This window comes from Agelaius tricolor, unplaced genomic scaffold (assembly GCF_023055355.1).
Source record: "Agelaius tricolor isolate 1412-34295 unplaced genomic scaffold, bAgeTri1.0.p SCAF_62, whole genome shotgun sequence".
Classification (NCBI taxonomy): Eukaryota; Metazoa; Chordata; class Aves; order Passeriformes; family Icteridae; genus Agelaius; species Agelaius tricolor.
In genome coordinates, this window is record NW_027269322.1 from 1,120,642 (window position 1) to 1,133,942 (window position 13,301).

The following is a 13,301-nucleotide window of genomic DNA, read 5'->3' on the forward strand; positions in this document are numbered from 1 at the left end:
GCCACAAGGTGCAAACTCTCGGTGTTTCCAGGTCCCAGCCCAGAGCAGGTTCAAGTGGTTCCAAAAAAGGCAAAGGAGAAACAGTCCAGGGAAAAATTTGGACTGCTTAGCTAAACTAACTAATGAGCAGAAGCAAAAAGCAAGAGCCAAGCAGAAGTAAGAGGAAAAGCAAAGCAAAAAGCAAAAGCAGCACCCATGCACTGCCCTGTCTGTGTGTCCCGCCAGCCGTGGGGGAGTGGCTGCTAGGAAAACCAAAACAAAACATTCGCTCTTCAGAGCCAGTCTTGAAGGCATATAACATGATATACAGCATAAACAGAACACAGGAATGGGGATACAAGCATCAAAATGTCACCCTAGGACAAGGGACAGCAGTGGCCCAGCTCTGAGCAGGGCGGGGAGAGGCGAGCTTCAGCATTCCTGGGGCACACGAAGTTCGGGATTCCTGGGGCACACCAGCAGATGGTGATCGGTCCCTCAGAGCTGAGCTCCAGCAGTGCTGGTGAGTTCTCCTCGCAGTTAGCAACAGCCTGGCCATCCTCTTCTGATGCCAAAGAGCAAGACAACAGCTGCCCCCAAGCCTGTCTCTTTTCACCTGCCCCCATTCTCGTGTGTGAAAAACGCTAATCACTTGTTTTTAAAATTTTAAAAGTTTAATAGTAATAAAATGGTCATAAAAATAGCAATATAATTAGAGTAATAATAATTTGGACAATTTGAATTAGGACAATACGAGACAGAAAGAACAAAGAGTTACAGACAGTCCATGTACCTTTTCTGGGCAAAATAAGCCCAAAAAAGGACCCATGTTAACAGAGGATTAACCCTTAAAAACAACAGCCTGTTGCATATTCATACACCTCATCCATGATGCATAAATTCCATTCAAACACCAGATTCCATCTGGTCACTGTCACCTTCTTCCTCTGAATCCTGACGGCGTCACTTGACTAAGCAAGGCGGGAAGAGCAATAAATTCTCTTTCTCTGAAAGATTCAGGTGTCTCGTGGCTGCTATCTAGCTGCGAGTCCTCTCTTTAAAAAAAGTATTTTACATAGCATACTTTCTATTTTAACATTGTGTTATAACCTAAAACTATATTTGACACACTACTTAAGAAAATTAATACAGCATAACTTTGTAACATAACACATATAATATTCATTTTAATATTTGCAAAAAGCCAATCATAAAATATGCATTTTTCACATCTTGGTATCTCTGCCTGCCCCCCAGAGAAACTCCCCAAAACCAAAGGAGTTCCTCTCAAGCACCCAGCCATCAGTGCTTCTTGGGGAAGCTTGGCTTCAGCAACTCAATGGGAAGAAATTCCACAAGTAACAAGGAAAGAACAGAAGAAAAAACCCAACCCCCAACACAACCCAAGCCATTCTATGATCCTGTGATTTAGGTACTGCCCAATAATGCACATTATTATTATCAGCTGAGAGAGATGTGAGAAGCAGGTCCTGTTTGTACCATCACAAAGGAAGTAATGAACAACTGTGACAACAGATAAAGAAGGCACATATTGTGAAATACACAGCTTACTGTTGTATGAAATACTGTTGTATGACACAAGATTAGATGCCCCTATCCTTCTAGTAAAAGAATCACTTGGATGTCTGATCTTTTCTGTCTGCTTTGCTGTTTGCTTGCACATCTTACAGCAGAGAAAGGTATGATATTTCAAAGCAAGTCAGCTGCTTTCTGATTCTCTAAATGCTTCCATTCATCAACTGGCTTCATTTTTTTTTTTTTTTTTAGAAAATAGAGATACTGCTACTATAGCATTATCATCAATTTTAAAAAATCCTGAGTAATTGAAAAAGCTGTCAGAATGGGAGTAAAGGCTAGGATATAGGCACCTACAGAGACACCCCACATATTTATTTCCTAAATCCTACATTTCCTCGTGTTCTGTGAGAGTTAGGAAAATAGGTGCAGTATTCAGGTCTAGCTTACGCTGTGGAATATAGCTAGGGTTGGGATTGGTGGCAAAGTAAATATTTGGGAAGCAAACTTCTTTCTAAATTGTGCAGTACCCTCCTTTTTAGAGGAAAGCAATGTCACTGGGCCAAAAGCTGTTTTATTCAGTGTAACAATCATTATTTGTGGGTTTCAGCACAGGGATTGTCTGTTATATTTTGTATTGTTTTAAAATTAAGTCTTGGTAGGCCAAAATTGCATTACTCAGGTTAATTGTTGGTTGCCACAAAGCCACTAGATTTTGTGAAGTGATTGTTCCTGAGAATCTGAGCCTCAGATTTTGAAACAGCATTATTAGTTAACAGCTCAGTGGCTGTTTTGTTTCTGGTTTTTTGCTTCCTTTATTATGGGGATTGTTGTGGAAAAGTTTATAACATTCACACCAGGACAAGCATTAGGATTGGAGATGATGGAAGAAGTTTTGAAAACACAGAGGTAGTGTTATAGATGGGTAATGTGATGGTTGGCTCTCACAATTAAGGGATTAATATTGTGTGCATGTTAAGAGAAATTTTAGTGGTGTAGAGTTATGTTATTGTGATATGTTCTCCCCATATGCTCTTTCCCCTCCTCCTTGTATTGTTGTCACTAGATGGCCTCGGAAGCCGGGCATTTGGAGGGGAGGGCAGGCTAGGTACTAGGAGGCACAGCATGGCAACACCTGACCTCCCGTCAAGTTGCAGGTGTTAGGAAAATTAATCCACAAACACCAGAGGTTTATGTCCAAAAAGGAGACAGAGTCCTTTTACTTTATTTGAATAAAGGGAGAGGCATTCCCCTGGGATCTTTCAAATTTTTGGAGGATGCAGCCTCCCTTTTTATCCTAATTTCCTGTCTGCATTTCCCTTTGTTATAAATGATCAAATCGGGAGCCAAATTTATAAGAAAGTTTAGCAATGATTTATTAGATTGTCAGCAAAACAGAATTTCAATCAGAAAAAAACCCACCACAGCCAAGGGCAGCGTCAACCCCAGGACTGGTGCTGGGTGAACCTGGATCCGACCACCAAAATGTCAGTCTCCCCCTCGGTTCACACCGGATGCGCTTTTATGCAGTTTATTCTGGCTGAGGCAGAAATGACCCAATGTTCCTTTGTGTCCCTTCACATGCAGAACTGGGGCCAGACATGTGCAGGGTTAGACAAAAGTCCAGTTCCAGGTGTCTGGATGTTGTCAGAGCACTCTGGAGAAGTTGGCATTCACATGCAAAGGGTGGCACCGGTGCTCAGTGTAGTAGATGCAATCTTTGAAGTGCAGATCACTCTTGCTTTCCAGGGAAGTCTCGATCATTGCTCAGGAAGGTTCCATTCATACGTTAACAGACTCGATATTATCTTAACAGTTGTCCAGAACTAACTGAATAAAAATAAGACTCTGCTCCTGGCTGGGGTGGTCAAAAGACATAGCTTGGATTTTATAATGTTTTATACATTAATAGCATGAATTATCTCTACCATATACAAACCTTTGGCTGAGGTACTTGAGAGGTTCAGACTTCCCGATATGCCTAAAACCAAAGATTTCCCTCTAATGTAACAACCCTGCCTTTTAATTTTTAATTCCTATGGAATTTAGGGGGTTTTCTACCCCATTGTTTCTTTCATCTTTCAATGTCTAATTTCATTTCTCAGCAAACCTAAAGTTTATTTGTAAAAGCAAATATCTTTTTCCATTCATCAATCAGTGGAATCCTTCCCATTGTTTCTTTTATTTTCCAGTGCTAGTTTTACCTACCAGCAGACCCAAAGCTTGTTTGGAAAGACAAATCTGCTATTCCTCTCACAGAGAAGCAGTCTCCACCTATGGACAGTGAAGAATTGACTGACAGACTTTGGGAGGGCCAGGGTTACCTGATGGAACACCAGTTGTATAAAGGTGGAGCCAGCCACTTTGTGGGGGAGCACATGGTGGTTTAGTTCCTCACTCCCAGTGCTGTGCTTTCTCATTATTCAGTTATTTGTTGTATTTGTTAAGGTTTAATAAACCTTTGAAATTTTAAAGTGTGAGGTCATTTCTCACAGGTAATGATAGACCCAGGCATGAATTAATAATGCTGATACTTATCATTGGTTTGGATAGAGGGGGTGCTTAGACATCTGTTTGTGATTAGAGTCATGGCTATGCTGACATTATGAATAAGAAATAGAAAGCTTTGAGAGTGAAGATTCTATGTAATGCTCAAGGCTTTAATTTTTGAGAGTAATGCTAGTATTTATACCTAACGCATATTTTCTCTCTAGTGTTGAGATGCATCCTGTCCATTACTGGATTTAGAGTTAGGTTTAGAGATGGAAGTCTTGTAGAGATGAGTTGATGGTTTTGATTTTATTCACTGCCTGGCTTCAGCCTCTGGTTTGTCCACTCTTCTTACATGTATCTCTAGGCTTCCTTTCTAAAGATATTATTTTGGTTTCCTCAAAACAGGCCCCTGTGCACAGCTGACAGGACTGCCCAGCTAATTACAGGTGGTTGCAAACCACATCTCCAGTCCATCAGGCAGTTGTGCCCTGTTCTCTGAGCCACCTAACACCACTGAACACCTTTATGCACATCCATGGGTATGCAGTCTACATCTTTGTCCTCACACTCTGAACAGACCTCCCAGCTATCTGTGCTCATTAATTTAGCACTTCACTCTTAGGAAATTCTGTCTTAGCATAGCCTAGGTTTCTCCCAGGGCTTTGTGCTGACCAGGGCCAAGTACTTTGCAGTCTGTTCATTGCTGTTCGTGAGTTAGCACAGAATAATCAAGGGAGCTGGTGCATAACAATTGCCCTGAAGTCTCCAGATGTCAGCTGAAAAAAGCAGTTTTTAGAATTACTTCCAGAAATCAGAAGGTTCTCATAGAGATTCTTACAAGCTATTTAATACCTCATCTATCTTGCTCAGCAGAATATATTCAGGTTCTCTCTATAGTGTGTACCAGAGACTAAATATTTTTAAAACATTTAGCAAAAAATTATTGCTATCTCTGAAGGTTTTTTGAAATATACCCTGCCTGAAACTTTTGTGCAACATTATTGAAATCAGTGGTGCTAGATTATCTGCAAGGAAGAATTTAGTCCAGATGCTTTCTCTTCAAGATCTTCACTGTAACATACTTTAATTTTGCATATTTCCTTCCTCAACTACATACAATATATATTCTCAAAGAAAAGAAAGTAATCACACCATCTTTTTCTCATATAAAACTTGCTTGATTTCTTTTTCTTTCTGTTCGTTTTAGCTGCAGAATTCCCTGAAAAGTGATTTGTGCCTTGATCAAGGGCCAGACACAGAGAATATCCCAATCATGTATATCTGCCACGGAATGACACCACAGGTTAGTTTGTCTAATGATCTCTGATTTTGCTGCTGCTGTTAGCAGATTGTGTGGGAGGAACCAGCTTGTACTTGTCATTGTTTTCCTGCAACAAACCCTTGGTAAGATGTTTAGTAGCTCTTTTAAATAGAGGCAGCATTATTTCTGCTGTAAATTGAGAAGCAGTGGTATGTGGGATCTCAGCACATCGTTCCCGATGTCCAGAGATGCCAGGAGAACCCTTGGGGGTCTCGAAAATCCTGGAATGTTGCCAAGAGTGCTTGGTGGCTTGATTTTGATCCATCCACAGAAGTAACAAGAGTTTGAGGGCATGAGAATCACTTTAGAGTGAAAGGTGTAAAAAAGGGACACATTTAGAGGGTGAAATATAAACTTTAAGGTTTTTGGTACAGGGGGGTTATGGAGACAAGATGGAGGGATCAGGGCGTGTCTCATCCTTCTTCTTTCTTCTTCTTGTCCTCCATCTCCTGTGGTGATGTTGGCACTTGGGGATTGGTTTATGGTGAAGGTGCACTTGCCAACATGGGTGAAAAGCATTGGGAAATAAAGGTAAATATTATGTACGTAGATTTTAGTATAAAAAGACATGACCGCCCCGTGGGTGGTCAGAGAGTGCCTGTGACTGCTTGCAGATCAGACCTCTGTTGGGCAGACAGAAAATTTTGTAGATAAGAAGCAATAAACAATCTGAAGACCGAAAAGCTGAAGAGTCCAGACTCGTCCTTTGAATCGCGTGCCAACCACTCTACCCGTGTCGGGGCAGAGACAGACAGCCGAACCCGACAGTGGTATAATAATGCTTTGACAAGGAAGTTGATTTATTAATTTTGAAAGAATTTAAGGAATATGAGAGTCAGCACTGACCCAGATTTGCTGATAAAAGCTTTCATTTCTGATCCTTAACTGTGCATATGTCATATGAATGAAGCAATGCATTTTAAAACATTTTGCATACATGCATAGGTATACTCAGACTTTATTTAGGGATTCTCTGAAGATGCCTGCTTTTTTACTTCATTTACTGTGTCATTTCCATAAATGTGAAGTGCGGAGCCACCTTCTTCACACCATACAACTGTGTCAAATTCCAAACCCTGCTCTTGTGAAAACCCCTCCCTCCTATAAATCTCCTTCTTTTCTTTCTCTGCTCTTGTCCTGCTACTGTAATATGTGCCAAAGACTCAAATTACCAAAACCTTTCCATTTTCCTACATAACAGCTGGATTTATTGCCTTGGCAGACGAGAGGGTTAAGACCTGTGTCTCCCCAGCTAAACACGTGGGCTTAAGTGAAAGGGTTTCAAGGCAAATCTTGACAGGAAAAATAATGTTGCATGGCCTTGAACATGGTTGTCAAATACAGATGAGCAGATTACTTAAACTTAAAAGTAATATATGCAAAAATGATGTAAAGGAAATGTGGGAGTGACCAGAGAAACTGAAAAATCCCTCCAGTTTGAATGATTTTTCTACGTGACTACGTTTTATATTTGCTTTCTTGAAAGGATCCCATAGCACTCCACCCTGTGGAGTAATGGAATGTAGTTGTATCCAGGAGTTGTCAGTTACCTGATCTGACTATGTAGCAAATGAATCCTCACAGTATCTCAGAAATAAACAGAGAGCAGCAGGGTGGCCTTGTCCCCTGTGCCTGGGCCTCACAGTGAACTGGGAACATGAGCTGGGTGAGCTGCAGATATGATTCTCTACTGCCCTGCCCAGCTACACATGCTGCAGCTCTCTTCTGCACTGGCTTCCTTCACCAAGAGCCTTTCATATTGATCACTAGTGACATTGTGCTGGAGTAAATTATGGATGATGAAGCCAGAAATATGTGAAAATCCCATCCGTCAGACTCACTCACTGCATGGGCTGTGCCTTATTTGTCACATAATGATGTGGAAGCCACTGTTTGCCTGCAGGAGCTTTGCAAGACAGTCCTCAGTGTTTGCAAAGGAGCTGTGCAATTCACCCCTGGGCCAGAGCCTTTATTCCTCATCTCCTGGCAGGGCACCCTAACTCTTGTGGCACCTCATCTGTGAGAACACACTGCAGGCATGCCTGTAAATTCCAGTTAGAAACTTTAATTATAGTTGAGAGACAAAGAACAATAACAGAAGTCACTTCAATTAGCACAGTTCAGTATTCACCAGATTAAGAACTACCTTTGAATGTCAGCTCAAGTTCTGTACAAATGAGATAGCAGCAAACAACCTAGGAGAAAGAGACAAGGGGAACTTTTCTAGACAAGACTCTGCTCCTTCATAATTAAAATGCTGTGTCTCCTCCCCATTACTATGTATTTAATTTTGTAACTAATGTTATAAACAACATCCAAAAGAGCCCATATTTGAGTAAGATCCCAGTAATGACTGAGAACTTTTTCAAAAGAGAATTAGACTTTTTCTGTGTTAGGGATTATGGTATTAAGAGGGAAAGAACTAACATCACTCAGCATACTCATATGAGATTTCCACTGCAATGTTGCATCTCTTGCTTAAGCTGAGCTGCAGCCCAGCCATATACTTTTTCTATTATATGTTGGAAATATTTGTATAAATATTCCTTTTAATCTTAGTGATCTTGCCAATAGCACAAAAGATACTGGTAAAATGTTAATTTTATTCTAGTAGTGGGGAAATGCTGTTATTTTTCCTACCTGGCAGTCCTTACAAAAAAAGATTAGTGCCCTGATTCAGGACTGGCTGTTTCAGTGTTTGGGTGATGCTGTTCTTAGCTCAGATGCAAAGTTTTTCTGTTGTAGCTATTCCATTTTTCCACAGTTTTATTCCATATTCCACAGTTTTATTGCTGCCACCACTTGGCACACTTGCATCTAGCTGTGCAATAATATATCTGACTGCCAGGAACCACTCCCTCATATGCATGAAAGTTGCTATTATTAGTTACTACTACAGCCTCTCTTCTAACTTGGATAACTTCTTTTTTTTCCTCCACTAACTGCTTTCAGATGTTTTTGAATTCTCATCTTTTTGCATGAGAAGTGGCTTAGATAAGGTGTTTGACATCAAGGAATTGTTTTACAATCATAGGTACAGCTACTGTTTCCTTTTAATATGCTTTATATAGGAAAGAAATCATCAAAGTCAGTAAAAAGGGAACTGCATACCTGATATTAAAATTCCATGCTTGTTTTTTCTTAGACAGTATCAAAACATCACGTATAGCTTCATAATTAAAAGCAGTAGAAAATATCCTAAAATATTGCAATTAAATGATCAGCAGTGTATTTTCCTGTGGTGTTTCTGTTTCATTTTAAATAGAATCAGGATTAGTGATGCTAAGACTTCTGTGATTCAGATTTCCAAACCCTTCCACAGTCCACTCTGTGTCTACTGTCAGTAGCATTGGCATATTCACAGTTCATTCCTGCAAGTATCTTGGAATGCTTTATAACTGTGTTTATTTCATACTTCCATTCTACAGATAAACTGATGCAAATCTTATGTGTGGTTAAGTACTAAGATGGAATAGAAAATCAAAATATAATCTGTCCATTTCTGTAGTCCTCTGATACTACTAATGTGAAAGAATTCCTCACAGCAGGGTGTTTGGCTTGGCCTGAAAAGACAAAAGGTATTTGAAAAACTACAATCTGTGCTTAGGTGTGTTTCCTACCCTCCCTTTGTGTTCAGAGGTGCCTTCTGTGGCAGCTGTATTTTGTCCTGGTCCCCAGGAGCCTGGACACTTTGGGAGTTACAGTACCATTCACTGAGTGGAGCACCTTGAATGCTTGACTGGTGGAAAAAACAAAAAGGGTGATGATCCTGCAATGCACTCACATGAATTTAAGGGAAGAATTGCTATTCCTTTACCTTTGGTAAGAATGAATTCATTACAAAATGCTGCCCAGATAATTAGAGTTTCTGTTGAGAGGATCCTTGTCCAAGTGGTGGCATCGGAACATGGCTAAGTAGCTCATCCTCACAGTTCTTTTGCTGAAGAATATTTCTCCGTAAGCATCACATCTTTCCATTCCTGCCTTTAGACAGTCTCTGCCCAAACCAGCACTGCAATTTCTGCTCCATCTGTACAGCTGCACAGTGTTGGCATAACTCTCCAACTCATCTGCAGGAACATCACCATCATACCTCCAGCCACCACAGTGCCAGGCAGCTGTTAGATGTGCACAGACCAAGGTCATCAGGTGGTTTAGGTACCTCTGATGTGCTGCTGGCCACTGTAAGGGGCTTTCAGTGTCTGTGTCAGCCTGCCACATCAAGCCTCTCCTGTAGTGCAGCTGCTTAGCACAGCTGGACACAACCTGGCTTCTGCAACTGTTCAAACATCCAAAAAAGTAAATGCAACATGGTAAAATATCTAACTACAGGAGTTAAACCAGGCTCCTAATACACTGATTAGTGAGGGTAGAAATCATGTTGCTTTAATCACATAAGATCAGCTCAGAGGGAAAACACAGCAGCTTCCCATCAGAGTGATGATTAAGGGAATCAGGAAAACTGGGAGATGAGGTGGCAGTGAGAGGAGATAAATGTGAAGGCAGAAGAACAGTTTGCGCAAAACAGTAACTAAAACAAAGTTCATGTGAGGCTCTGGGGGGTTTTGCTGAGGGTTTTTTTTTAATGTGGTTCATATAGAAGAGGATAAAGGTAGTGGTTTAATTCCTGAACTTGTTAAAGTAAAGAAACAATTCAGTCCTACATTTAGGTCTTAGAAGATCGATTTCCTGCTGTGCCCCGTTCTGCATGGAAAAGATAGTTGTAGTTGCAGTAAATACATGCCCCAGGCCTGACTGCATTCCTTTCCTGCTTCTGGGATCTGCCTGAGCCTGGTTGTTTGTTGTTGTTGAAGACTGCGGTTTAACCAGGTTTGTAATCTTGAAGGCAGGCTGATGACAACATGTCACTTGCATTAAAACTGCTCCTGAGTGGTAGTTTAAAAGATTCTTTTGTGAGAATGAAATACCACATTATTAGAGACTTTATTATATAATAAATAAGTAGCATCGATCAATGAAATGATATTTTAAGTAGAGATTTACTTTGAAAATTGCTTATGACTGAGGGGATAATGGGCAGTCCTGTTCCCTTGTTCAATAGCTTCTGGCTCATATAATTCTCAATTTATATACAGTTAAACCCCAAAGCTCATGCAGCAATGTGGAAGTCAATAGAAACCAGTTAGGTTTTGGGGAATTCAGGTTGAGGACCAGGGTCAGAAGACTAAATGGGGAGTATCACTAGAAAAGAAATGCAGGTGAGAAGGGACACCTATTTATATAATTTCATGTTCTTGCAAGATTGCGGAACTGACACCAGTGACTACAGCTCTGCCTGGTATGAATTATTGCATCTCCACTCAAGGCAGTGGAAGAGAGTGCTGCCAACACATAAAGCTGTGCCAGTTCACACTGTACAGGACTCCGACCTCAAGGCATAATGTATTCTAAGCACAGTGTCTGAAGTACTGGGAGTATGTGGTAGCCGTGACTTTAAAAGTCCTGCCTGAGCTGCCATCCACGGCAGCCAGCAGACAGAGCGGGAGGAGTGCACGGTTTCTCCGCTTGGCGCGCAGGAGCCGCTCTGTCGACAGTGGCTCGGCAGTCAGCTCTGCCAGAGGCAGACAAAAAGGCACAGGACCACAGACAGGGATGGGGAGGGTGTCCCCCGACCGAGGCAAGTACAGGTTTTATTCCAGAACATGGAGTAACACCCAGGGGAAGCCGCCAGATCGAAAGGTGGTGGGGGGAGGGAATACACGTGTTATATAGGAGAAACGGGAGGGGGTGAGCTCAGACAGGCAGCGAATGGGAGCCCAAGGTGAGCGCGGGCTTTATCAGAGTGACAAGACGGGTAACCAACCAAGAGAGCTCAAAGGTGGGACCCCGGTCCCCGGCCCAATAATTCCATGTATAGCACTGAAGTTTCTGGATAAAAGGGGGGTATTTGGGGATGACAGAAAGGGCACGAGTTTCCAAGGCAACTGGTGATGGACAGATAACTGGGAAAGAGGGGGAATTCCAGACAGAACCATTATACAGAAAAAGGGGGTAACAGAACATTCCAGCTTAAACCAGGGGAGCATAATAACACAACACAACATCTCCCTGTTTTTTGTTAAAAAAAAAAACAAAAAAAAACTTAAAATGAGGTGAACTGAGTCTGACTAAGGCAGCCTGAGTCCAGGATGGAATCTCCGAACCAGGGGTGGCTGAAAGGTGCAGAAGCCCATTGGTCGTCATCCATGGCTGAGGAGGCCTCCGATCGATCCGATTCCGAAGTTTCTGCTTCGCTGTACGGTCCTGGAGCCACCACCTGGTTTACCTCGAGGGTAGGAACAATCCTACCCAGCAGTCTTTTCATCAGACTCCAAATTATAGAACAAGCAACTAAAACTAAAATGAAAATAAAACAAAGAAAACAGGGTGAAAAGGTGAACTTAAAATTTTCGTTCTGCCTAGAAGGAAACTTAGAGGACATCAAAGTCAAGGGAAAAGGGTTTCTGGCTCCTCCTCCAACAAGCCTCCTCAACCTGTGCCACGCCTCCAACCTTTGGCGCCTTTTTCGGAAGGAAGGGCCTGACCCACTTAGATGGTACCCACTTAAGCCCTGAGGGAGTGGACACACAAGCATATCCCCTCCCCCAGGTGACCAGGTCTAAAGGCCCTTCTGTTTTCCAGGTCTCCGGGTCCTTAACTAGGACCGGAGGCCTGGCTTTCACCCGAAGTGTCGCACTATTGGAGGATTTAAATTCTCAAAGGTACAGTTTAGAAAATTGATAGTAAAAAGTGCTTTTGCGAGACGGACATGGGGACATTCCACCTTCACAGCCGTATGTTGTTGCTCTAAAACCCTCTTAAGGCTCTGGTGGGTCCTCTCCACCACAGCTTGGCCTGTTGGGGAATAGAGGATGCCTGTTTTATGCTCTATTCCCCATTGCTGCAGGAAACTTCGCAGTTCCCTGGACTTGTATGCTGGGCCATTGTCGGTTTTGATGATCTTGGGGATGCCCAGGACAGCAAACGCCTGCACGAGATGTTTTTCGGCGTCAGCTGCCTTCTCACCTGTGTGGGCAGAGGTGTAGACTGCACTGGAGAAAATGTCCACTGAAACGTGTACGTAACTCAACCGGCCAAAAATGGGATATGTGCAACATCCATTTGCCACACCTCGCAGCTAGAAAGACCTCGGGGGTTAGCTCCAGAGCTGAGTGATGGCAGCTGATGGGACTGGCACTGGGAACGTAGCCACGATTGCCTTGGCCCGTTCGCATGTGAGCTGGAACTGACGAACCAAGCCAGGGGCATTCTGATGGAACTGCTGGTGGCTGATCTTAGCTTGACCCAACAGATCTGGGAGCGGGGCCATCTGAACAGGGCATCAGCTCTTCGATTGCCCTCTGCAATGAACCCGGGCAGATCAGTGTGTGACCTGACATGCATCGCAAAGAAAGGTTGCTCTCGGTGGGAGATCAGTTTTACCAATTTTGAGAGCAAGTTAAATAGAGGAATGTTGGACACCTCTTGAAGAACTGCTTCTTCAGCTCTGGACACTACACCAGCGACATATGCTGAATCAGTTACAAGATTGAATGGTGCAGAGGACCTCTCAAAGGCCCTGACGACAGCATCCAACTCAGCTACTTGTGGAGAACCTTCCACTTTGGCAACATCGGCCTCCCACCACTGAATTTGAGGATCCTTCCAAGTCATTACTGACTTGTGGGATGCTCCAGACGCGTCGGTAAACACAGTCAGTGCCTCCAAAGGGGTTCAGCTCTGAATTCTTTTTAATGATAATGAGAATTCTTGATTAAACAATTTGTGGGCTGGCCGATCAACTGCAATTTGGCCGGTGTAACTGTCCAGTACATATTGCAACATTTCATTAGTCTCGAGCAGTTATCAAAGGTTTTCTTTTTGAATTGGCCCGACTCTAATTTAATTGGAATGTGGATGCATTTAAAGTCACACCCCGCCAACTCCCTGATCCGCGATCTTGCTTTTCTGA

General features: G+C 42.5%; 1 protein-coding gene across 2 annotated transcripts in view; it reads left to right on the forward strand.

The window, feature by feature from the left end:
* Positions 1–13,301, forward strand: part of GALNT18 (polypeptide N-acetylgalactosaminyltransferase 18) — a 232,945-nt gene that overhangs the window by 171,194 nt on the left and 48,450 nt on the right. For both annotated transcript variants that reach the window (XM_071456589.1, XM_071456590.1), the window contains exon 10: positions 5,216–5,311. In XM_071456589.1, coding sequence (XP_071312690.1) covers positions 5,216–5,311 — 96 coding nt within the window. The remainder of the gene's footprint in view (positions 1–5,215; positions 5,312–13,301) is intronic.